The 24589-nt window shown below is 32.0% G+C and overlaps 2 protein-coding genes across 2 annotated transcripts; one reads left to right on the top strand and one right to left on the bottom strand.

Moving 5' to 3' along the window:
• Nucleotides 1–437: 437 nt before the first annotated feature.
• Nucleotides 438–7719, bottom strand: IPT9 (isopentenyltransferase 9). The gene is made up of 12 exons (XM_012223167.4): nucleotides 7238–7719; nucleotides 6622–6675; nucleotides 5753–5795; nucleotides 5515–5623; nucleotides 4679–4877; nucleotides 4126–4351; nucleotides 3273–3367; nucleotides 2304–2398; nucleotides 1719–1794; nucleotides 1056–1195; nucleotides 841–976; nucleotides 438–761 (listed from the first exon to the last, which is right to left on the bottom strand). The coding sequence occupies exons 1-11, from the start codon at nucleotides 7484–7486 to the stop codon at nucleotides 895–897; spliced, it is 1368 nt and encodes a 455-aa protein (XP_012078557.1). The 5' UTR covers nucleotides 7487–7719; the 3' UTR covers nucleotides 438–761; nucleotides 841–894.
• A 9456-nt stretch (nucleotides 7720–17175) lies between these two features.
• LOC149494916 (uncharacterized) lies at nucleotides 17176–21124 on the top strand. The gene is made up of 2 exons (XM_089723582.1): nucleotides 17176–20540; nucleotides 20644–21124. The coding sequence occupies exons 1-2, from the start codon at nucleotides 17387–17389 to the stop codon at nucleotides 21015–21017; spliced, it is 3528 nt and encodes a 1175-aa protein (XP_089579708.1). The 5' UTR covers nucleotides 17176–17386; the 3' UTR covers nucleotides 21018–21124.
• The last annotated feature ends 3465 nt before the right edge of the window (nucleotides 21125–24589 follow it).

Raw genomic sequence — 24589 nt, 5'->3', positions numbered from 1 at the left:
TCTCATTTTTATTAACTTACCACTGAGACTATTCGGCAAGAGCGTTTCGAGGTAGTGTTTAGTATTTTAATTAGATTGAAACATTGTTTAATTAATTATCGTATTCAGTAACATCACATCTATCCTAACATAACATTATTAAAGTTTAAGACAGGACAGTGTTTCATGAATGCTATCCTCATTAACGTTTTATTTTGTGTGACGCCTATGCCCATTACTTATCTTTGCCTTGTTCGCTATATTCTTACCTTTGTCGTTCAAACACTATTTCTACTGAACATTTTAATATTTAACCACTAATAACTATTACAACAGTTAGCTACTAGAACCGCTAAAATCGCTAAACAGGGCCTAAATGTCGTCAAATTTTTTATATTTCACACCAACGCTTAGAAATATGGTTAATATGTAACAAAAAAATTACAGTTTGGTCAAAATTCCATCAGAAAATAACATTTCTACCAAGTTATTATTACTAATATTAACCAAAAACAAAATATACAAAATAGAAAAGAAAACATTTCGGCTCCGTTTGGTGAGCCGTAGTTAAATGCAATATAACATAATCAAATGCATTTCTAGTATATATATTATAGTAAAAATAAATTTGATTACATTGGATTATATTTTTTATGACTCACCAAAAATAACCGATATGGATAATACATTCTACTCAAACCTTTCTCAGTATAATGTCAGTATGCCCTGCAAGTCTAGAGGCAAAATGGACAGGATTCGACCAGTTGAATCTGCAATTATCTCTGCAAAGCAAACATCCGTAAAACAAACTAAACTTGGATGGAGAATTCAGGCATACTATCAGAAAGCAAAAGTTCTTACTTTTGCAACAAACTCAGGAGTTCCACCGAATAAATTTTGAGAGCCAATTCAAAATCAAACAACTCCACTTGCTACTTCACCCTGAGTACTTACCCAGTCCAGAATATCAGAACAATCATTGCGGCTGACAAAATGCCTTCAAAATCAAACAAGCTCTTTATCTCTTTGTAACAGAGGATAGCTCCATACATTCATCATAAAATTTTAACTGTTACCTATTTTTAGTGCGATAAGTCTTTAGTTGAAGAATTTCCCGATGATCAGATATGTCTTTCTTCATTTGAAGTGATTCAGGAACAATTAAATTTCCAGTTTGATCATGGTATGCATCATAAATAAAGTTAAGCACCTTTTCCTGCAAAGAAATTATCTCTAGAGATTAGCATAAGGAAAAAAAGCAGTGACCAAAAGAACTAAAGAGTTTCGCATCTTTACAAGGGAAGAGCTAAATATATTTATTAACATATGCTTCATTACCAGTTTAGAAATTTATCGAGTTAGATCCATGAGATTCTAGTTCCTAAAACAGTTTCTTGGATAGAAAAGCAAAGACAAAAATAAAGCCGCTTTATTCCAAAAACTTCAGAGAAGTACGAGTCTTATTGATTTAAGAAAAATAAATGTGTGTTCTCAAACATACTATGTTTTAAATAAAGCATCACACTGAAATTTAAAATAACGCGCAAAAAAATCAATAATGATACCTCCAAAATTTTTATACTTCAGTTTCATACCCTACCTGTCAATCAACTTTCACCTATATCATATCCTTACATTTTAACTTGGCTTACATTTTAGCTTGGGCACACTCCCTAACTCCCGTGCAAAGTTCTAGTTATAGATACCCACTGAAAGAAACAACAGTGAATTAAACATACCAAGGGCTTGGAAGCGTTAAGCCAGTGATAAATATGTTCATTGCGAAACCATGTCATCTGTCTTTTAGCAAAGTTTCTGCACCAAAAGAAGCAGAGTAAGAAATAAAAGATAAATTCATCGGATGATGATGCTGTAAATCCAAGGGGATTACACATTAGCTAGTGGAGTTTTTCACTTTCTTCCCTTCTTGGAGAGGTGGCAGAGTGGGATGGAGGGAAATAGGATGGTGAATATATATATATATATATATATATAAAACAACCATAAACTGATGAATTTCAACCTGATAGGCTACTACTACAAAGTTATTTTTCAGCAGACTTCCTATTCCTGAAACTATCAGGTGATTAAGACTTCCATATTGTATGTCCAATATTGAATGAATTTTGATGATAACTTAATGTGATATAAAAAGGAGAAAAGTCAGCATGATAACAAAGAATATCATACAAGGATTACCATCACCACAAATTTTTAATGTCCTCTGATTATAGGAAAACGTAATACAGAATAGTGGTATCCAAAGAAAATTGAGCTCCATGACGAGAATTAAATTATATCAGCAGTAAGTAGATCAAAATTACCTAGATGCTTTCTGAAATTCAGATAGAAAACCATAAAAATCTCCTGCAGAACTCCTACCCCCTTGTTCCCTACAGTTTAAAAGGTACTCCATAGCCTAAAAATCATACAAAACTTGCTGTCACACATAAATTCACCTTAAGGGGCAGAGAGCCAAAAATATTCATCATATCAAAGATAATGACAAGGACGATATGCCAAAAAAGAGAGAGAGAATGAAAAATAAGAACAATGTCAATACTGGCTTGAGTACTTATCCATTTGTTGGAAAGGAGAGGAAGGAAAATAATAGAGGAAGATAATGGTGAATTGTCAACTTTCTTTCTATAGTTATTTATAATGATGGAAAGGAAATAAATTTATTTTCCTTTGTTTGGAAAGGTTAAAATTTTAGAGGAAAGAAAATGTTGTTCTTGAAAATTGACAATTATATCCTCACTTAAATACTGGAGTATTAAGAAAGGTTAAAGTTTGTTAAGTAATTTGGAGTATTTGGGGTAATTTAATAAAAGTGAGTGAAAATCTCACATTCCTCCATTATTTCCTCTCCAAATTGGAGAGATTTAAAACATGTGGGCCGGGTGGAAAATAAATGAAATATTGCTTCCTTCGATATTTTCCTCCTCTTTCCCAAACAAGGAAAAGTACCTTTCCATAGTTATTTTCCTTCAAAAAAAAATATTCTCATCCAAACAAAGGGTAAAAGAAACAAAAAAAAAATGTCTCAAACACAAACAAACTGATCCAATTTTGATCAGCCAAAATCATAATTCCTAAAAAAATTCAGTGCAGTTGACTAATTAGGTATCAATGTGAGCCAAATAGGGATACCATGGAATAGTATGAATACGGACCTACAAGTAAAACCTTGAGACTATGTATTGATGAGGTCAATATCATAAGAGAAATTTATACAACATGAGAATTGAACAATAAATAAATAAATAAATATGAATAGGTCAGTGACATACTTGTCTATAACCAATTGCACGAGTTGCAGAATTTGAATTTGGAAGAAGACCCATGTCAAGGAGCCATTTGGCCTCAGACAAAATACCATCAGTTCCTAAAGATAAACAAATAAAAATCAAAGAAACATCAATCAGGAGCTGAACTATGTAACTGAAAAATTAAAGGTAAAATGTCATAACAAATGCATTTAACAAAATGGTGGATATATGCTTGGATCTTGTAATCAAACATGAAACACTTCATATGTTGTCAAATAATGATCATTGTCTCTCTCCATGCTATTTTAACTTGTGTGGTACATCCCTAAAAATCTAGCGGAAAAATTACAAAAATAAAAAATAAAAAAATCAACCATATAGGAGATAAAGGAAGCAGTATCCATCCCCAAACTGGAAAATATATAAAAGTCAGTTTCCCACAAACTTAATTTACCATACACATGAATGAAAGTACACATATTTACCAGGCTCAATCCCACTTAATTTGCAAGTTACTCTTGTAAATGCAAGGCCACTAATGTAGCTTGTATTGGTGTCTCTAGATACTAGGTACTCAGTGATTAAAGCAAAGAAAAGATAGTTCCCAGCTAACTTCATGATATGAAAAATAAGCACTGCCTCTGTGCAGCTTTTCCGGACTGAAATTACACATCCACTTCTTTTTGCCAACCGATTAAGATGGTATACAATGTAAATCTATTTTATGAGAATATGATAGTCAGTATCATGCATATACAAAAAGTATTCTTAAAGCATACACGACTCCATAATCAGAACAAATTTGAACTGGAAAGTTTAAGATGCCCAAAAGGAAGAAAAATGATATAACATGATAAGTTATGATAGGCATTACCTAAAAGCATATCCTCGCATCGGTAATCAATGGATCTATAGAGATCAAGTCTAGGGCTTGAAAGGAAAAAACACACGAACTCATAGTCCAAATCTTTTGGTTTAACTTGCTCAGACGTATCAACAGATGAACTAACATTGTGAGAGCTCTCTGTTAAATTTGCACCTAATTGTTCCTTGAAAGAATCATATGGAACTTGAAAAGCTGATGGAGGGGATCCACTGGCCTGCCAGGCCAAAAGAAAATGTAAATTAAATGGTAAAATACATATATTTAAATCAAATTCAGACGTAAGCAGCCTCGTAACGTAAAAGTCAAAACATTTAAAAGTACGGGAAAAATCAGAGAAAGAAAGTGGCATTAACTTTAGGAACCGAAGGTATAATTGAATTGAGACACTAATACAGCATGAGAATTCTAAACAAAGTATATTACTTCACCTAGATGTCAAATAAATTAGCTTATTTTGATATATTTATGGTGTCCTATCTCTATGGAGAGAGAGAGAAATTCCAGTATTCAGAAATATAGCTGGAGAACATCACAAATTAACCTTGATTATTTCAAGGCTGCGTCGTAATCTGTACCAATCATTGGCAGCCAAGAATTGAGCCTTCGGATCACCTGCTTTCACTGCTAACTGCACAGCTCCATCCCAGTCATTATTCTTCTGCAATTCTGCAAGCTCAGCATATGCTTCACATGCAATGTCTGGTGAGGCCTTAGGAACATCTGGCTTTCCATATACAAACCTAATAAGGTCATTCAAGAGATAGCAGTGAGCATTTTGCCATGCAAGTTCTCTCTATTTTTCCTTTTTTGTTAGATAAAGAAGTCAAAATATATTCATTGACTATAATAGAAGTAATTTTTTGTCAAACGAGTATTACTTTTCATATTATGGAAGTAATTCTTTATTGACTATAAATACTATTTATTTTCCTTTTGTATTAATCAGGAATGACAATATAAAGAGCACATTTTCTAAAATCCACACCCACTCTACGAGATTAAATATATACCCACTCCATCAGCCGTCCACATTAGGGCAAAGAAGATTACGTGCCGGAGAAATTTTCATAGCTTATAAAACTTGAACTAATGCCATTTTCATCTTGTTAGAAACTTCCAATTCCATAGTTGTTTACTTGAAAAGCATAAGACAGCATATTCATGCAAATTTATGGTAGCATATTTATTATTACATCTAACACCTAAAAATACAGATTTTTGTTTTTTACAGTAATCAAAATTGCTGTATGATAAACAAAAAGGAAAAGTCACTTTTGCAATTGCAAGCTTGGTACACTAAAAGCAGCTGTGCAGATGTTCCAAAAGAAAAGAAAAGAAATGCTACAAAATCTCGCCTGGAGATATGAAGAAGATTACCATCGCAAATACAATCCAGTCCCACCAGCAACTATAGGAATGCGGCCACTGTTCAGAATATCTCGTGTGGTTTGCCTTGCATCCTCAAAAAATTGTCCAACTGAATAATCTGAAAGAGCGTTACATGATAAGCATTTAATTGCATAAAAAAAAAAGTATATTCCATTTCCAACAAATTGGCATCAATAATTGTGTCAAAATGCTTTACTGACATCAGCACATTCTGCAGACACCATACCTTCAGATGGGTCTAATATGTCGATCAGGTGATGAGGCACTTCCTGCAAAAAGAAGTTCAATTATTACAACTAGACATAAAAGTTATCTTATTGTCAAGTTCTGGTTATTGACTGATAAGCCAACAAAAACATGGATTTTTCAATGTTTAAATCCATGCTGAGATAATTGGCATCTTTCGCTGATACAATGTATGCCTTGTCGCTTCAAAACTATTCTGACAGAGGAGAGGAATGTGAAAAGAGTGCAAAAAAAGAAAAAAATGGAATAGTACTTCAAAATTTTTTTTCTTCTACTCTGGGAATGAATTCCTTCAAGATTGAGTTGAAGAAATTAATACATTTCAATCATCCTATCCATGAAAATCCCTGTTAGTCAATTGCTTAGTGTATTTTTTTAAAGATAAAAACAGCATTACCAATCTAGCTGCACCTGATAAATACATGAGCTTTCAAGGAAAAATGACCAATAATGTTGCACTAGATCTTGTCCAACCTTCTTCTTTGCTCTTGCAACTATATGCATGTAAAACCCCATCACATGCATTAAATAACAGGTGGATCAGAAATTGAAGCACTAATCAATACATAGTGCTTACAGATTAATCTCTATTCGTTCATATAAAATAGAAAATAAGCTTACGGGCACATGTATTCTTATGCAATCAATTTTAAATATTTGGTATGCACAAAAGGAAAGTAACATTTGAAAGAACATGAACTGCATGATGAGTTATCATGCTTTCCTTTAAACACATCGAGGGGTGAAATTCAACAGTGGAAGCAAAAAATTCAACAGTTGAAGAAAAAAAAAAAAAAAAACACAGAGAGAGAGAGAGAGGGAGAGAGAGAGACATCATATTATAGATACCTTTCTTTCACTTGGCAAAGGCTTTGCAGACCCAACATCAAGACCACGGTATACCTGAAATTCAGGCCATACGAATCAATTCATTCAAGAGAGAACTTTACCAGCCTTCATGACTTTTAAAAAAGTAAAGGTCATATTGACTAGGCACTAGAGCATAGATTCCTAACCCAAGGTACCAGAAAGAATGAAATTTCTTTTCAAGTAAAAGATTCAGACCTCAATCAATTTCTTCTAATTACGTAACATTTTTTTCAGCAATCAAACAGTCGAACATTTAAACCTCTGTTCTCGTTTTTTGAGAAATTTTTCCAAAAACATTAAATTCCCAAAGACCAACAAATTTAACCGTTATAGTTTTAAGAGTCTTCTCTTTTCTTTCCATTTTCTCAGAAACCAAGCAAATCAATCAATTTGAAATCATCAATGAATTTGAAATCATCCCTCCATTAAAAACAAACATACACCTTAGCCCAGCTTACAGCCATAGAACAAAACAGTAACAATAACTTCCACAAGATCAACAAATAAAATCGTCAAATTTTCACATAATCCCAAACTAAGAAACAAAATCCACTAACAATCTTTTAAATCATAAAGCAGAAATGAAATGGGTGACCTGAACCGAATCGGCACTGATTATTTCACCGTTGAGCCGCTTGGCGAGCTCCAGTGCCAGGCGGCTCTTCCCAGCTCCGGTGGGACCAGAAATCACAATAACCTTCTCTTTCTTGCTGGCGACGGGAAAGGAGCATGTAGTAGTGGTGGCAAATAGGCGGCAGCTACGGTGGCGAGGAGGTGGTATTGGAGAAGGGAGGAAGAAGCGGAGGCAGCGTGAACGGAGCCCACATACTTCGCTCATTATCATTGTTTTTTTACCCTGTTTTTTCTTGTCTATCTATGGAGTATTACAATTCATATAGAGGGAGATTGATAATAAATAGGAATTCGGTTTCTTTTAGCTATCAGAAATGGCTGCTACCGCTAGCAATGGCATGGCAGAGACAAACCAAACCAGTGGAGAATTGAGTTGAGGCCAGGGTTTAAGGTGAGGTTTTAGATTGGCTTTCAACCGGCAGTTGCTACACAAGGATAATTCTGCACACGTGTGTTTGGATGGCAGAGAATAGAATTGAGGGGTGTAGTAGATTAAAATTATATTAAATTTAAAAAAAAATTATTGAGTTTAACAAAATTGAAAGATTTTCTAAGGTTTCTATATATTCTAATAGAATTCTAGATAGAGTTTTATAGAATTGATAGGAGTTTTTTTATAGATTTTGATTGACGAATCACAATGATTTTTATATATCCAATCAAAATTAATTTCAGAACTTAATTGAATAAATTAAAAGGTATTAGAGTCAAATGAAAAATTAAAAAATAATGAGGGACTAAAAAGTAAAATGCATCAGGTTCTTCAAAATCATTATTTACTTCTTTAAAAACTTCTTATCGACACTAATCGTAAAAGCCTTTAATGGCCAGCATTATCAGTGGCCATCTGCTTCCATTAACCACTATATTAAACGAGTTTGGTAGTAGGTACTCTATCCATTATTAGTAGAGAATTTATTTTAAATAAGTTTGAAGTTTGGATAGTTAAAAATTCGCGAATATCTTATCCATTTAAGAACTATTTTCAACAGGTTTTTAGACGGATACAGACAGTAAAGTTTTAAATGAATACCTATATAGGTAGTTTAACATTCGCAGGTACCAGCTCTGCTTTCGTTCTATTAAAGGGGTGTATTAGATCAAGAGTTTGTTAAATTTTAAAATATGTTTGAAATCTTTGAATTGGAGGATGAATTTGTGAATTACTCTTTTATTTATACATAATACTCTAAAATCCAATGCAATCAATAATTTTATAGAATTCTTCCAAATTAGTAATTTTTTGAATACCATAAAATTTGTATAGACATTTAAAAAGTCATAATTAAATATCACCATATTTTTATGGATTTTATAAGAGTGCGAATTGAATACCATAAAATTTTAATAGACTCTAAAAAGATCATATCATTAAAATTTTAAAATGTTTTAAAATCTTCTAAAATCCAACAGAATTTTAATTTAATACACCCTCCTTAATTTCATTTCATTTTTAAGATTTGATTTAGCGCTCACCTTAAGCCACATTAGGGCATATTTTTACTAATGTAATTCTATACTCCCTGTCAAAGAGAAAGGCAAGTCTAATAATTATAGTTTGAATTTAGAAAAAAAAAAAAAATTCAAAGCCAATATATAATAAAATATTATGAAAAAAAAGGTTAATATTAATTTTAAGTAGAACCGATTTAAAAAAAATCCTAAATATTTAAAACAATTGTAAAAAACAAAAAAAGTGTCAATTTACCCCTATTTTATTTTGTGCACCCGCCATTGCACGCTATTGAGAGTGAGATAATAATGTATTTGATTTACGATGAAGCTAAATATGTACTCCATATTACGTAGATCTACAAAAATGCCACTGAATGTAAACAAATATATATATATATATATATATATATATATATATATATATATATCCTTCTATTCAAAGTTAACAAATTTGAAATAAACTATCTCCACACAAAAAGAAACAAAAATCAAAGACCATATTCTTATTTTCCCCTTCATTTTCTCTCATTTTCTTTTGTTTTCTCTCCATTTCTTGCTCATTATGCTGGCATTTTCCTTCTTGAAATCATGTCAAATTTTTTCTTTTCTATTCAAAAATATTGTCTTTGATTCAATTTCTTTGTTTTTTTTTTTTTTTTGGATCTTTGATATTTTTTCATCATTTTTGGGGTTTGATTGAATAATTGTTTCTTCAATTGATTTATTCTCTGATCGGTTTATATCAATCATTCTTCTTATTGATTCAATATCAAACCCTCGAAAAAGTTTTTCACTTTGATTTCTCTCAATTTGTTTTTTTTTCTAATTCATTTTCGAGAGGTTTTTTTTTTTTTGTGATGTTTGACCTAATTTTATCCGATTGGTCTATTTTGTTCATATTTTGTTCAATTAATTAATTCAATATCCCATATTATTAAAATATTAGATCCATATAAAAATAAAAAGTCAACTAGCTAATTGATTAGTATTAATCTTTTAATATTAATTTATGTAAGTAGGAATAGAAGTAGTGCGGATATTTTAGGATATCCACTGCACGCTAATCAGTGTAAAAAGTATATAAATAGTTATAAACGAATTTGGGACAGATACATGTTATGAAAATACTATCCGTCTGTAGTGAATACAGATAAAATATGAGAATAATCTTTAGACACTTATTACATATTACCCGCTATATTAAAATGGGTTTGGCAATGGATACTCACGGGTATTGTATTCATTATTAGTAAAAATTGTATATTAAATAAATTCGAGTTCAAATAGTTATTTGTGACCTTCGAGAGTAATTTAAAGAAATTTTGGACATATGAATAGTACCAATTTAAACGGTTTAAATTCAAATATTCAAATGTATATTTAAATGAATTTAAAACAAATATAAATAATAAAATTTTAAATAGATATAAATAGAGATGGCCATATTACGGTTCCGGGAACCGGAACCGTCGGTTCGAACCGGTCCGGAACCGGAACCTGAACCGGAGAATTCCGGTTCGGTTCCGGTTCCAAATTTTCTGGAACCGGAACCGGCGGTTCCAGAGAACCGGTCGGAACCGGACTGGAACCGCCGGTTCTCCGGCCGGTTAGAACCGCCGGTTTGAACCGGTTCGAACCGGCGGTTCTAGCCAAACTGTCAGGTTTTTCTTCTTTTTTTTTTTTTAAATTTTTGTTGTGAAATCTCTTAATTATGTTCAAGTCTTTAAAAAAATAAATTTAATTGAAGTATTTTTTAATTTTTTAGGTGTATCTTTTAATTTTTTATGTTCAAATATATATATTTTTTAAACCGGTCTTTAAAATTTAAAATTATGTTCAAACTTTTTTAAACAAAAAATAAATTCAGTTGAAAATTTTTTTTTAAAAAAATAATTATGTTCAAGTCTTTAAAAAAAATAAATTTAATTGAAGTATTTTTTTAATTTTTTAGGTGTATCTTTTAATTTTTTTATGTTCAAATATATATATTTTTTATAAAACCGGTCTTCAAAATTTAAAATTTAAAATTATGTGATTCGCCGGAAAACCGATCGGAACCGTCGGTTTTGTAACCGGACCGGAACCGGAACCAGAACCGGAACCGGACGGTTCCAAACATGAACCGGAACCGGACCTTTTCGGTTCGGTTCTGGAACCGTGGCCATGCCCAGATATAAATATAGATAACATAAATTTCGCGGATATCCCACTTGCTTTCATCTTTGGGCGTAAGTGAAAGAGTCAACATTTCTTGAGGATCTAGATTGTAGAGCTTTATGAGAAGAGAAGAGTCATACGGGCCACTAATTAATTGCCTAAAGGCCTTGATAGGATATATAGTTATATACTGATATTCATATTCAGATTAGGCCTCAATTTTGGTCATAGTTCATAAGTAAGTCATAAATATATCTGTCCTACCCAGAACAAGATAAAAAAACAGTGGTAATATTTTTTTAAGAAAATTTTCTTATTGGCTTGGTGTATTCATACACCGATAGTCTTATTCTTTTTTTTTTTAAGATAATATTAAGATTTTATTAAAAAATTTTAAATTAATAAAAATATTACAGAGAGGACATGACCACTCTATAGAACAAAAACTATAAAATAATTATTATTCGCTGATCTAGTAAGAAATCCTGATAAAAAATAGAATGTGAATTCGAAGAAAACGGATAGATGTTAAAAAGTGGTTGATTAGATGAACTCTCCAAAATCTTTTATACATGGCATAATTATCCATGAATTAATTGCTTATGACGAACACAGATAATTTAAACTATTAAATTTAAGGGAGGAACATGTTGTACTACCAGGTTCCGAAAGACAAATATCATCGTATGGTTGAAAAATTCTTCACAAATTGCAACCTATCCAAATAAACCAAATAAATGCAAACAATAAAATAAAACAACACATAAAATAAATAGATTATAAACTCCACACAAGATGCAAATAAAACACAAACAGTAGCAGAAATATAAATAATATAAATCTAAGTCAGAATAGACATAGATCTATAATTTATCTAACAAAAAAAAAAAAACATAAAAATTTATAACAAAACTAAAAATATGAGGAGAGACATTTACAAGAGACAAGAATCAGCCCCTCTCCATATCTACATGCTTGATTTTGTGTTTCTAAGGAGAGAACGGAAGAAAATTCTAACGGCAATAGGAGAGAGAAAAGGCGGCGGCTGACGAGTCTTATTCTTTATAAACGATTATAAGTTTTTTTTTTTTTTTCCTATGTTTACTATTTGATGTTTTTTTACTCACATTTTATAATTATATTTAGATTCATACAAATATCTTTTTGAAAAGCTATTATTTAATAAATTATATATTTTGATGGATTCTTTTGTTTATCTTTTGATTTTTATTCTTTTTATGATAAAATCAAACATGGGTTTACTTTTTGGAAAAAGGGAAAAAGAAAAAAGCAAAAGGTACTAATGTCAAGCAAAAGAAACCAAAACAGAACGCGAGGAAGGAGGAGAAAAGTGAGAAAGAAGGCAGCCCGAATTTCACCATTCGGCCGCAACAAACGCACTCAAAAGCCTTACAAAGCCCACCTAACATGCCACTTCACTTTAGCCAACCAACCGAAAGCCTTTTTCAATATTATAGGAAAAATATACACGACTTTTACGTTGACTTTTTGTATAATTTTATATGGTATATACTTTAATAAATTTAAAATATTAAATATTTTGAAAATTTAAATAATTATTTTTGTTTATTAAAAGATAAGTACAATCCTATTGATTATAATAGTATTATAGTAAGTTTTGAGAGTATTATTTTTAATTAGTTATTTAATCATCAGGGCACCATTATTTAGGGAAAAAAGGTATTTTTTAATTACGTTTTGAAATTTCCTTTTCAGAATATTGTCTTTTCTAGACCCGGTTTGTGGACTCACTATGAATCAAACCAATGAAAAATTATTTTTTATTGAGTTAAAGATATTTCTAACCATATATTGAAAAAAGAATAAAATAGAAATAATTTTTAAAATGTTCATAGTCATAGACCTCGTCTAGGGAAGTTTAATATTAAAAATGCACTATCAAGTTAGTAATTTAGAAAGTGAATAATTATATTTGAAACTTTTTGATAAATTATAAAATTATGAAAAAACCAAACCATGACAACATTATTTCATTTAAAATTAAATAGTTCTTAAGCATTGGAATGTCTAATTAGTTATTTAACATCATTACACCATGCATTATTTTGGGAAAAAAAAAATATTTTTTGGTTATGTCGTTTTCTTGAAATTTCCTTGCGATTTTCTTTTGTATTAATCTCCTTATCCTGGCATATCATAGGATTGTGAGGTGTTAGTTTATTGATAAAAACATAGAAAAAAAAAAGAAGAGAATATTGTCTTGTCTAGGGCATATGTTTGGGTCAACAACAAAGTAAACTCAAATGTGGAATTAATTTGTTACATTTGGTTACATGTGTTTGTCTTTAAACTCACTTGTTTGTTGTTACCTATGTGTTTTGTAATAAATTTCTAAAAGCACATACATGTAAATTGATTACATCTTTTTGTCTTTAAACTCACCTATTTGTTGTCACCTCAATGTTATGTTTTGTCCCTAAATTTCCACAAAACACGTAATAGTTAGTTGTGTATTTGGGACCATACAATTGCAAAAAAGAAAGGCTAAAATCAAAACTGATGGAGTTTTGGGCAAAGAAGTGATTGAGAAATAACATTATTTACATAACTTTTACAAAACAAATTTTGCTTTAAAGAAAGTAACAAATTCTGCAGATTTTGGGCTTCAAAGGATAAGGATTGTGAAAATCATTATGAAATAGGAGTTTTCACAGTGGGCATGATTCATTGATCAAGTTTCACACTTAAAATACAAAAAGATTAAAGTCCCACAAATATGGTTTACTGTCCATCTCATACTTGCCCATACTTTTACCCTTACTTCATAACTTATCTCATAGTTAACCTATCTAAGCCATACTTTTAAAACTAAAAAGGCTGCAACATAATACAATAGTAATAAACAAAATGTTTTCATAATGTGACCGTAAGAATGTCATAACCTTCAACAGGAACATTGTTTAAAATCCTTAGTTTCATTGATTTTTAAACAATACGTTTTCTGTTTGATACATGCATGGATTCGTTAAAGTTAGGTTATGAACTATTGATTTATTTTTCTACCAAAAATTAGGTTATCTTCATTTATAACATCTGACGTTTTGTTTAGTTGGAAACTTCATTTTTGACATTTATTAAGGACTTTTTATTAGTGCACGAATTGCAACATTTCTATATTGATATACATCGTTTTACAATTGATAATTGTCTAGTAATTTAGGGGCTCTATTAAAATAAGATAAAATTTGAATCTAAGGTGAAATTGTAATTGAATGTGACCCCCTCATTAGAACAATATATTTGCTATAATTTGAATTTAACGTGCAGTTGTGATAAAAAGTTAAAAGTAAGTGTCTGAGTGATTAATGTCATTTTGGGGTGAAATTGTTACAATCGCCAAAGTTTGGGGTATTTTATAGTGTAATTTAGCCAACTCATTCTTTGGGTTAAGTTAATTCAAGTGTAAGTTGTAGGACCCATATTTAATGTATAATATTCATTAATTTTGACCAATTTCGAATTGGGGTATAATTGTGATAAAAAATTTTAGTTGGAGTGCTTGAGGGGTTTAAGTTGGATTGAGGGTGACATTATTACAAGACACAAGATTTGAAGGTATTTAATGGTTTACCCAAATTTTGAATAGACAATTGAAATCATCTTTATTCATTATTTAATAAAAAGTCTCTCACGGATTTTCAAATAAATTAATTTATTTTTTGTCATTTTAAGGTCATAAAAATGGGTTGACTTGTTTTACTTGGTTTATAGACTCACTATGAACCGAACCAATGAAAAATTATTTTTTTTATTGAATTGAAGGTATTTCTAGTCATACATTGAAAAAAGAATAAAATGGAAACAATTTTTAAAATGTTCATAATTATAGATCTCGTCTTGGCAAGTCTAATCTTAAAAATACACTATCAAGTTAGTAATTTAAAAAGCAAATAATTATATTTGAAACTTAAAAACTTTATAAAACTTCTTGATAAATTATAAAATTATGAAAAAACCAAAACATGACAACATTATTTCATTTAAAACTAAGTAGTTCTTAAGCATTGGAATGTCTAATTAGTTATTTAATCATCATGGCACCACGCATTATTTTGGAAAAAAATAATATATTTTTTAGTCATGTCATTTTCTTTTGAAATTTCCTAGAGATTTCCTTTCGTATTCATCTCCTTATCCTGGCATATTAAGGGATTGCGAGGTGTTAATTTATTGATAAAAAAAAGAAAAAAGAAAAAAGAAGAGAATACTGTCTTGTCTAGAGCATTTGTTTGGGTCAACAACAAAGTAAACTCAAAAGTGGAATTAATTTGCTACATTTGGTTACATGTGTTTGTATTTAAACTCACGTGTTTGATGTTACCTATATCTTTTGTAATAAATTTCTGAAAACACATAATTAAATGTAAATTGATTTGTTGTCACCTCAATGTTATGTTTTGTCCCTAAATTTCCACAAAACACGTAATAGTTAGTTGTGTATTTGGGACCATACAATTGCAAAAAAAGAAAGGCTAAAATCAAAACTGATGGAGTTTTGGGCAAAGAAGTGATTGAGAAATAACATTATCTGTAGAACTTTTACAAAACAAATTCTGCAGATTTTAGGCTTCAAAGGATAATGATTGTGAAAAACATTATGAAATAGTTTTCACAGTGGGCATGATTCATTGATCAAGTTTCACACTTGAAATACAGAAAGACTAAAGTCCCACAAATATAGTTTACTGTCCATCTCACACTTGCCCATACTTTTACCCTTATTTCATAACTTATCTCATAGTTAACCTATCTAAGCCATACTTTTAAAACTAAAAAGGCTGCAACATAATACAATAGTAATAAACAAAATGTTTTCATAATGTGACCATAAGAATGTCATAACCTTCAACAGGAACATTGTTTAAAAATCCTTAGTTTCATTGATTCGGTTTATAAGTAGAGTCGTAAAATTTTATGGAAATTTTATAGAGAAATTAGAGTAGTAATAATCGAATTATTGTTGTCCTTTAAGAGACCAAAAGGGTCCTACATATATTTAGTACAACTTTTAGATTACTTATTTTCTTATTTTTTAATTATGATTTAATTTCACAAGTTGGACTATTTTAATGGGTACAATTTTATAAATTATGGTATTCACTCAGTCACAGTGAAATTAGAGGTATCACAAGATTTTTTATAAAAAAATAAAATAGTAAATTTATATATTAAACTTTTTTTTAAAATGGTTCCTACATTTCGGGGAAGGTAATACCTTTTTTAGTTATTTCTTATAAGGATATTGTAGTATGTATCAGATTTTTAAAATTCAGTTTAAAAATCTCATTGTGACCTAAAATTATTAAAGCAATATCTGTTTTGTTAGTGATTTACTTATTTACCTTTTCACGGAACGAGGTTTTTATTTTCTGTTTGGATGCTATTGTTTGTCACTTTGAAACTAATGTTTCTTCTTTTACTACTTGTTTTAATGGCAGGCATGAACTGCCTCTGGCAGCAAGACCCGCGTGAGAGTCATCATCACAGGCACGACTGGCATGAGAGTCCTGAAACATTAATTTTTGTTCTACGGCTTTATTTTCATTTTCATTTCTATTCATCACCGGGAAATTAATATCTATTCTACAATTTTAGTTTTATTCTCATTTTTGTTCTTCATCAGAAAATTGATTTTTGTTCTACGATTTCGCTTTCATTTTGTTTTTTTCATGTGATAAAAAATTTTAGTTGGAGTGCTTGAGGGGTTTAAGTTGGATTTAGGGTGACATTATTACAAGACGCAAGGTTTGAAGGTATTTAATGGTTTACCCGAATTTTGAATAGACAATTGAAATCATCTTTATTCATTATTTAATAAAAAGTCTCTTACGGATTTTCAAATAAATTAATTTATTATTTAGTTATGTCGTTTTCTTTTGAAATTTCCTTGAGATTTCCTTTCGTATTCATCTCCTTATCCTCTCCTTATCCTGGCATATTAAGGGATTGCGAGGTGTTAATTTATTGATAAAGAAAATAGAAAAAAAAAGAGAATATTGTCTTGTCTAGGGCATTTGTTTTGGGTCAACAACAAAGTAAACTCAAAAGTGGAATTAATTTGCTACATTTGGTTACATTTGTTTGTCTTTAAACTCATTTGTTTGTTGTTACCTATGTGTTTTGGAATAAATTTCTGAAAACACATACATGTCAATTGGCTACATCTTTTTGTCTTTAAACTTACCTATTTATTGCCACCTCCATGTTCTTTTTTGTCCCTAAATTTCCACAAACATGTAATAGTAGAGTATTTCTGACCATACATTTAAGAAAAAAAAAAAAAGATAAAGTCGAACTGTGTTTAAAAATCCTTTGTTTGATTGATTTGGTCTGTGCGTGGTGCCATGGCCTCGGTCTAGGTAAATTTTTCCCTATAAATATCTCTTCATCTGCATCTTAAATTCTTCAGCAACATTTCTCTAATCCCTCATTATTTATAAGCAACTACCTATTGATTATGCCATCCTCCTTACACAAATCTCTCTCCTTCTTCTCCCTTAATACTATGTTTGTAATTATATTATTCTTTCATGTCCTTACTTTTACTTCTACTACTGCTATTCAAACTCAAGCAAATGCTCTTCTAAAATGGAAAGCTAGCCTTGATAATCAGAGCCAATCTGTCTTATCTTCTTGGTCTGCAACCAGTGCTACTCCTTGCCATTGGTTTGGTATTCACTGTCATAAGGATAAAAGTATCTCTGCAATAAGACTTGTGGATTCTCATTTAGAAGGCACACTTCAAAATCTTGATATTTTCTTGTTTCCCAAACTTATTTGCTTTAATGTTCGCAACAACTCATTTCATGGGAACCTTCCTTCCCATATTGGTAATCTTTCCAAACTCATTGTGTTTGACTTGTCTATTAATTTAATCTCCGGTACCATTCCTCAAGGTGTTGGAGTATTAAGCTCTGTCACATACTTTGACTTGTCAAGCAACCTTCTATCTGGTTCAATCCCAACTTCAATAGGAAACTTAACAAAGTTATCAATTCTTGAACTTCATGAGAATCAATTTTCTGGTCCCATACCTCATCAACTTGGAACTTTGACATTTCTCAGTATCCTTTCATTGTCATACAATAATTTCTCTAGTTTAATCCCAACTTCCATAGGAAATTTGACGAAGGTATCAACTCTTTATCTTCATGCCAATCGACTTTCTGGTTCCATACCTTGGGAAATTGGAATGTTGAGGTGCCTTACTGATTTGGCATTGTCAGACAATCAACTCACCGGTGCAATCCCAGCTTCTATAGGGAACTTGACGAAGGTATCAAAACTTTATCTTTATACCAATCGACTTTCTGGTTCTATACCTTGGGAAGTTGGAAAGTTGAGGTCCGTTACTGATTTGGATATGTCAGACAATCAACTCACCGGTGCAATCCCAGCTTCCGTAGGAAACTTGACGAAGATATCAACTTTTTATGTTTTTGCCAATCGACTTTCTGGTTCCATACCTTGGGAAGTTGGAAAGTTGAGGTGCGTTACTGATTTGGCATTGTCAGACAATCAACTCACCGGTGCAATCCCAGCTTCTATAGGGAACTTGACGAAGGTATCAAACCTTTATCTTTATACCAATCGACTTTCTAGTTCTATACCTTGGGAAGTTGGAAAGTTAAGGTCCGTTACTGATTTGGAATTGTCAGACAATCAACTCACCGGTGCAATCCCAGCTTCCATAGGAAACTTGACGAAGGTATCAACTTTTTATGTTTTTGCCAATCGACTTTCTGGTTCCATACCTTGGGAAGTTAGAATGTTGAGCTCCATTACTAATTTAGATTTGTCAGACAATCAACTCACCGGTGCAATCCTAGCTTCCATAGGAAACTTGACAATGCTATTAAATTTAGTTCTTGGAGTGAATCAATTTTCTGGTACTGTCCCTTTAGAGATTAACAACCTTACTCTCTTAGAAACATTAGAAATACATGAAAATAGATTGGGTGGTCACCTACCAAATGACATATGCCTTGGTGGACAACTTCAATATTTCTGTGCAAGGGGAAACAATTTTACGGGTCCCATACCACGAAGCCTTAAAAATTGTAGCAGCTTGATAAGACTCCGTCTTGAGAGAAACCAACTCACAGGAAATATATCTCAAGATTTTGGGATATATCCACACTTAAACTATTTGGATTTAAGTGATAACAAATTCTATGGTGAGCTTTCATGGAAATGGGAAGATTTTCACAGTTTGTCAACTTTGAAAATCTCCAAGAATAATATATCAGGTACAATTCCATCTGAACTCAGCAAGGCACCTCAATTGCAATCGCTTGACCTCTCATCTAATCATCTTGTGGGGAATATACCGAAAAAATTGGGAAAGTTACAATTACTTTACCTTTATCTTGGCAACAATAAGATTTCAGGTGGCATTCCTAAAGAAATTGGTATGTTACGTGATCTTTCTAATCTTAATTTGGCTGCAAATAATCTTGGTGGATCTATTCCCAAACAGCTCGGTGAATGCTCAAAATTACTCGTCTTGAACCTCAGTAAAAATGAATTTTCAAGTAATATCCCCTCAGAGATTGGGAATTTACGCTCTCTAGAAAGCCTTGATCTAAGTTATAATTTGTTCAAAAAAGAGATACCAGAGCAGCTTGGACAGTTGCAAAAACTAGAGATGTTGAATCTCTCCCACAATTTATTGTCAAGTTCTATTCCAACTACTCTTGGTTACTTGATAAGCTTAACATTGGTGGATATATCCTATAACAAGTTAAAGGGCCAGATTCCTAATATTAAAGCTTTCCATGAGGCTCCATTTGAAGCACTGAGAAACAACAAAGACTTGTGCGGTAATAACACCAACTTAAAGACTTGTGATTCCTTCATAATAAAAAAAACCATAGGAAAAAAAGACATAAAAGTAATCAAACATATTGTTCTTCCAATCTTGTCCGCCAGTTTGTTTCTGTTCTTTCTCTTCATAGGATGTTTTTTCATTTTCCGTCGAAGAAGTATAAGGAGAAAAGCCAAATTAAGTAGTGAGGAAGGTGTTCATGCAATATGGAGCCCAAATAAAGATCTACAACATGAAAACATTATCGAGGCTACAGAAGGTTTTGATTCTAAGTATTGTATTGGAGTGGGAGGGTATGGAGTTGTCTATAAAGCGGTGTTGCCAACGAGTAGAGTGGTTGCTGTGAAGAAACTTCATAACCTGTCACAGAATGATGAGATGTTGAATGTGAAAGCATTTGAAAATGAGATTGTTGCACTGACAAACATTCGCCATCGGAACATTGTGAAGTTATATGGATTTTGTTCTCATGCTAAACACTCATTTTTGATTTATAACTTCATAGAAAGAGGAAGTTTGAGAAAGATATTATGTGATAAAGAACAAGCAAAGGAGTTAAATTGGAGTAAAAGGCTAAATGTTGTTAGAGGAATAGCCAGTGCATTGTCTTATATGCACCATGATTGCTTCCCTCCAATTATTCATCGAGACCTTTCCAGCAACAATGTCCTACTAGATTCAGAATTAGAAGCTCATGTCTCTGATTTCGGTACAGCAAGGCTCTTGATGCCCGATACATCAAATTGGACTGCATTTGCCGGAACATTTGGATACACAGCTCCAGGTAAACACCTTGACATTTTAATCAGTCTAAAATATATGTATTTGACATATTTTGCACCATTATCATTATTGTAAACTAATGGGTGTATTGGAAATTTTTCCAGAGCTAGCTTACACAATGGTAGTCAATGAAAAATGTGATGTTTATAGCTTTGGTGTGGTAGCACTGGAGATAATAATGGGAACACATCCAGGAGATTTCATTTCATCTCTTTTGTCATCTTCAGCAGCAACGAACCAGCAAACCCTATGGAAAGATGTGATTGACCAATGCCTACAAATTTCTCAAAAAAGAGATGCTGAAGGCTTGATTTATGTTTCCAAACTTGCAATTGCATGTTTGAGTATGAATCCTCAATCTCGGCCAACCATGGAACAAGTTTCTTCAAAACTAGTTGCTAAATGGCATCCATTAACAAAGCCATTTTCTGAAATCAAATTAGGAGAGCTTTTGCTTCAAGATGGCCAAACTGGCTAATCCTTTATTATTGTTCATGTGTACATCTTATTTAAAATTCATCTATGATCTTAATTTATATATGAATAAAGAATTTTGTAGCTCATGTTTTATATTTTTTAAAAGAAGCTCAAGGTTGTATATTCATTTATGATGTAAGCTTATTACACTTAAATTGTTTGAATAAATGCTTGATGTAAGCTTATTAATATCTTAACTAATTAATATATTAATAAAAGTCATTCATTTAATCAACAGTCATAAAGGGTATTACGGAACGAGTAATTATTTACATTTCTAAATTTAGAAATCTTGCAAACATTTTGAATATTCAAAAAAGAAATGCAAGCAAATAAAATGGACGAAGGGAGTATGTATTAATTATAATTTATACATTTTAATTATACAAACTGTAAAATATACTAATAATGAGTAACTAGTTGCACAGGTCTTTATCTAGTTAAATTAATAATTTGAAAGCAAGTAGTTTTATTTTAACTTTAAAACTTTATAGAACTTTTTGATACATTATAAAATTATGGAAAAGCCAAACAATGACATCATTGTTTTATTTAAAACTAAAATAAATAAATGAATAGTTCTTAAGCATTGCAATTTCTAACTAATTATTTCATCACCATGGCAACCTTTTTTATTTCTTACTTTTTATAGCTATTTTTGAGAAAAATATATATTTTTATTTATATTGTTTTCTTTTGAAAATTTGCTTTCATTTCCTTATTTTGTTCTTCTCACTTACTACTATGTTATTAATTATATTATCTTTCCATGTCCTTGCTTTTGCTTCTGCTGCTGCTATTCAAACTCAAGCAAATGCCCTTCTAAAAGTGGAAAGCTAGTCTTGAAACAAAAAGCTAGGCCTGTAAACGAAACAAACCGCTTATGAACTATTTGAGATTCGGCTCAGTAAAAGCTCACTTGAGCTCGTTCGATAAGATTATCGAGCTAAGTTCAAACTTGGATCATTAGCTCACGAGCTAACTTTATCGAGCCGAGCTCTCAAGTTAACTCGTGAGCCAAAATCAATTAAAACTTACATTAAAACGACGTCATTTTGATTAATATATTTCAAGCTCGAGCTTTACTCATTTATGCTTATCGAGCCGAGCCCGAATCGAGTTCGAGCTTGGCTATTTTTAAACGAGCCGAGCTTGAGCTTAGATTTTCGAGCTTGAAACGAACTCAAGCCAAACTCGAGCTTGAGTATATTCCTATTGAGTCGAGCTCCAACTCATTAAAGTTCGACTCGGCTCTTTTACAGCTTATTTAGAGTCAATTTATCTTGTCTTCTTGGTCTCTAATCAATGCTACTCCTTGTAACTGGAAACTTGACAAAACTATCAAGTTTACAAATATATTACAATAGATTGGGACGTCACCTACCATATGGCATATGGAAATGATTTTAGAGGTCGCATCCCAAATGGCCTTCAAAATTGCAACAGCTTGTTAATTTTAAGCTATAAGCCTTGGTCAAAGATTATGATAATGGAGGACCTCTTCAAAGTGATTTGTTACCGTGATTTTTGTATTATTATGTTTTATTCAGATTGTGTTTCCCTTAGTTATAAGAATTCTTATCTGTTATATTTGCTTTAAATACCTTACTGCATGTATCATTTTGATATGAAAAAATATACAATCATTTCTTTTTCTCCTTTATTGTTTGTACATGGTATCAGAGCCACAATGGCTGACACCGCAAATCAAAATCCAAGTTTAATTTCTTCCCACCCAACCATTGCCCAACATTCCTTTTCTGGTAAACTCAAACACAACAACTATCTGGCCTAGAAAACTCAATTTCAGCCACTTCCCAACTATCATAATATGAATCATCTTATTGATGGTTCTTCTCCACCCCCCTCAAACAATTAAATCCCCGACTAATACAGATCTTGATATTCCTAATCCTGAATATGTAACTTGGTTCAAACAAGACCAAATTTTACAGTCATGGCTTCATTCCTCCCTTACTGAAGATGTTTTCTCTTATATTATTGGGTTAAATTCTTCCCAAGCCGTGTGGCAAGCCTTAGCACAGGCTTTCGGCTCTATTTCTCAAAATCGTCAGCTGCAAATTCACATTGAACTCCAAGAGTTTAAGAAAAATGATCTCTCCATCACCAATTATCTTCAACGTGCCAACGCACTCAAAGATGAATTACATGCTGTTGGTAGACCCCTTTCTACAGCTGAATTTAACGCCATTGAAATATTGGCGCCGAATATCACAAAATAATTACTGCCTTAAATCTGCGACCTGAACCTGTGTCGTTTCATGAGCTTCATGGACAACTTATTGCTCATGAAATTCTTCTAAAGAGTTGCCATGAACCACCTCAAGCTAATATGGCTTCTCGCCAAATCCCAAATAATTCTTCTCCTCCCTTGCTTCCAACACCAACTGTCAATTCAAATGGGCAAAAGAAACCCAAGGGTCCTTGTCAAATATGTGGGTATCGAAATCATACTGTCGACAAATGCCGTCATCGTTACCAACGATCGAATCAAACTTCTCGACCAACTCAAAATCAGCCCAGCTACCCACCACCCATGGCAAATTATTCCCATTATTATCCAGCACCTTCACCTTATGATCCACCACCTTCACCAATGAATTGCTACCCTCCTTCAACCCCATTGGCAAATTACTCCACTACTTCATCATCCATGAATCATTGGCATCCTGACACAGCAGCTAATTTTCATGTCACACTTGATATTCAGTCTTTAAGCCCTGCCACTGAATATCATGGAAATGATCCGCTTCATGTTGGAAACGGTGTGGGTTTACCAATTTCTTACACTGGTACGGTTACAATTCCATCTGCTAATGGTCCACTTCTTTTAAAAAATACTCTTTGTGTTCCCAAAATTGTCAAGAATCTTTTATCTGTGCAAAAATTTTCTACTGACAATAATTGTTATTTTGAGTTTTGGCCTCATTGTTTTATTGTAAAAGATCAGGTCACCAGGAAGACTCTTCTGCAGGGACCAAGTGAAGATGGTATCTACACTCTAAAGTCACCTCTCAAAACTGCCATGACAGCCACCATTCCCTCATTTTCTGATTGGCATTCTGCCTTGGGTCATCCTCATCATCGAACAGTGTCGAAAAATAATAAAAGACTTTAAGTTACCTTGCTCTAGTTTTCAGTTTAATCCTTGTTCTGCTTGCAATTTAGGAAAATTGTCTAGGCTTTCGTTAGCTTTTGTTGAACACAAAAGTACGAATCCTTTTCAAATTATTCATTTTGATGTTTGGGGCCCTGCCCCTATTATGTCTAGTTTCGGTAATAAATATATTGTGTTATTTATTGATGACTTCACAAGGTTTACATGGCTTTATTTATTGAAAAATAAAAGTGAAGTCTATAATGTGTTTCTTCAATTTCAATCTCTTGTTGAACGACAATTTCAGTAAAAAATATTAGCATTCCATTCGGATTAGGGTGGTGAGTATCAACGGTTACATAAATATTTTCAGCAACATGGTATAATTCATAGGATAGTATGTCCATACACCCATGAACAAAATGGTACTGCCGAAAGAAAAATTCGCCATGTCA

The sequence above is a fragment of the Jatropha curcas genome, chromosome 7 (genome assembly GCF_041381405.1).
Source record: "Jatropha curcas cultivar XTBG-Jc1 chromosome 7, XTBG_Jcur_1.0, whole genome shotgun sequence".
Lineage (NCBI taxonomy): Eukaryota > Viridiplantae > Streptophyta > Magnoliopsida > Malpighiales > Euphorbiaceae > Jatropha > Jatropha curcas.
This window is presented reverse-complemented; position numbering and strand designations above follow the sequence as displayed.

Coding starts and splice junctions, on each gene's coding strand:
- IPT9 (XM_012223167.4), bottom strand. CDS start 7,486: ATGATAATGAGCGAAGTATGTGGGCTCCGTTCACGCTGCCTCCGCTTC. Junction 4,352..4,678: donor GCAGCCTTGAAATAATCAAG/GTTAATTTGTGA, acceptor TTGGCCTGGCAG/GCCAGTGGATCCCCTCCATC. Junction 1,795..2,303: donor GAATTTCAGAAAGCATCTAG/GTAATTTTGATC, acceptor CTTTTGGTGCAG/AAACTTTGCTAAAAGACAGA.
- LOC149494916 (XM_089723582.1), top strand. CDS start 17,387: ATGCCATCCTCCTTACACAAATCTCTCTCCTTCTTCTCCCTTAATACT. Junction 20,541..20,643: donor ATTTGGATACACAGCTCCAG/GTAAACACCTTG, acceptor AAATTTTTCCAG/AGCTAGCTTACACAATGGTA.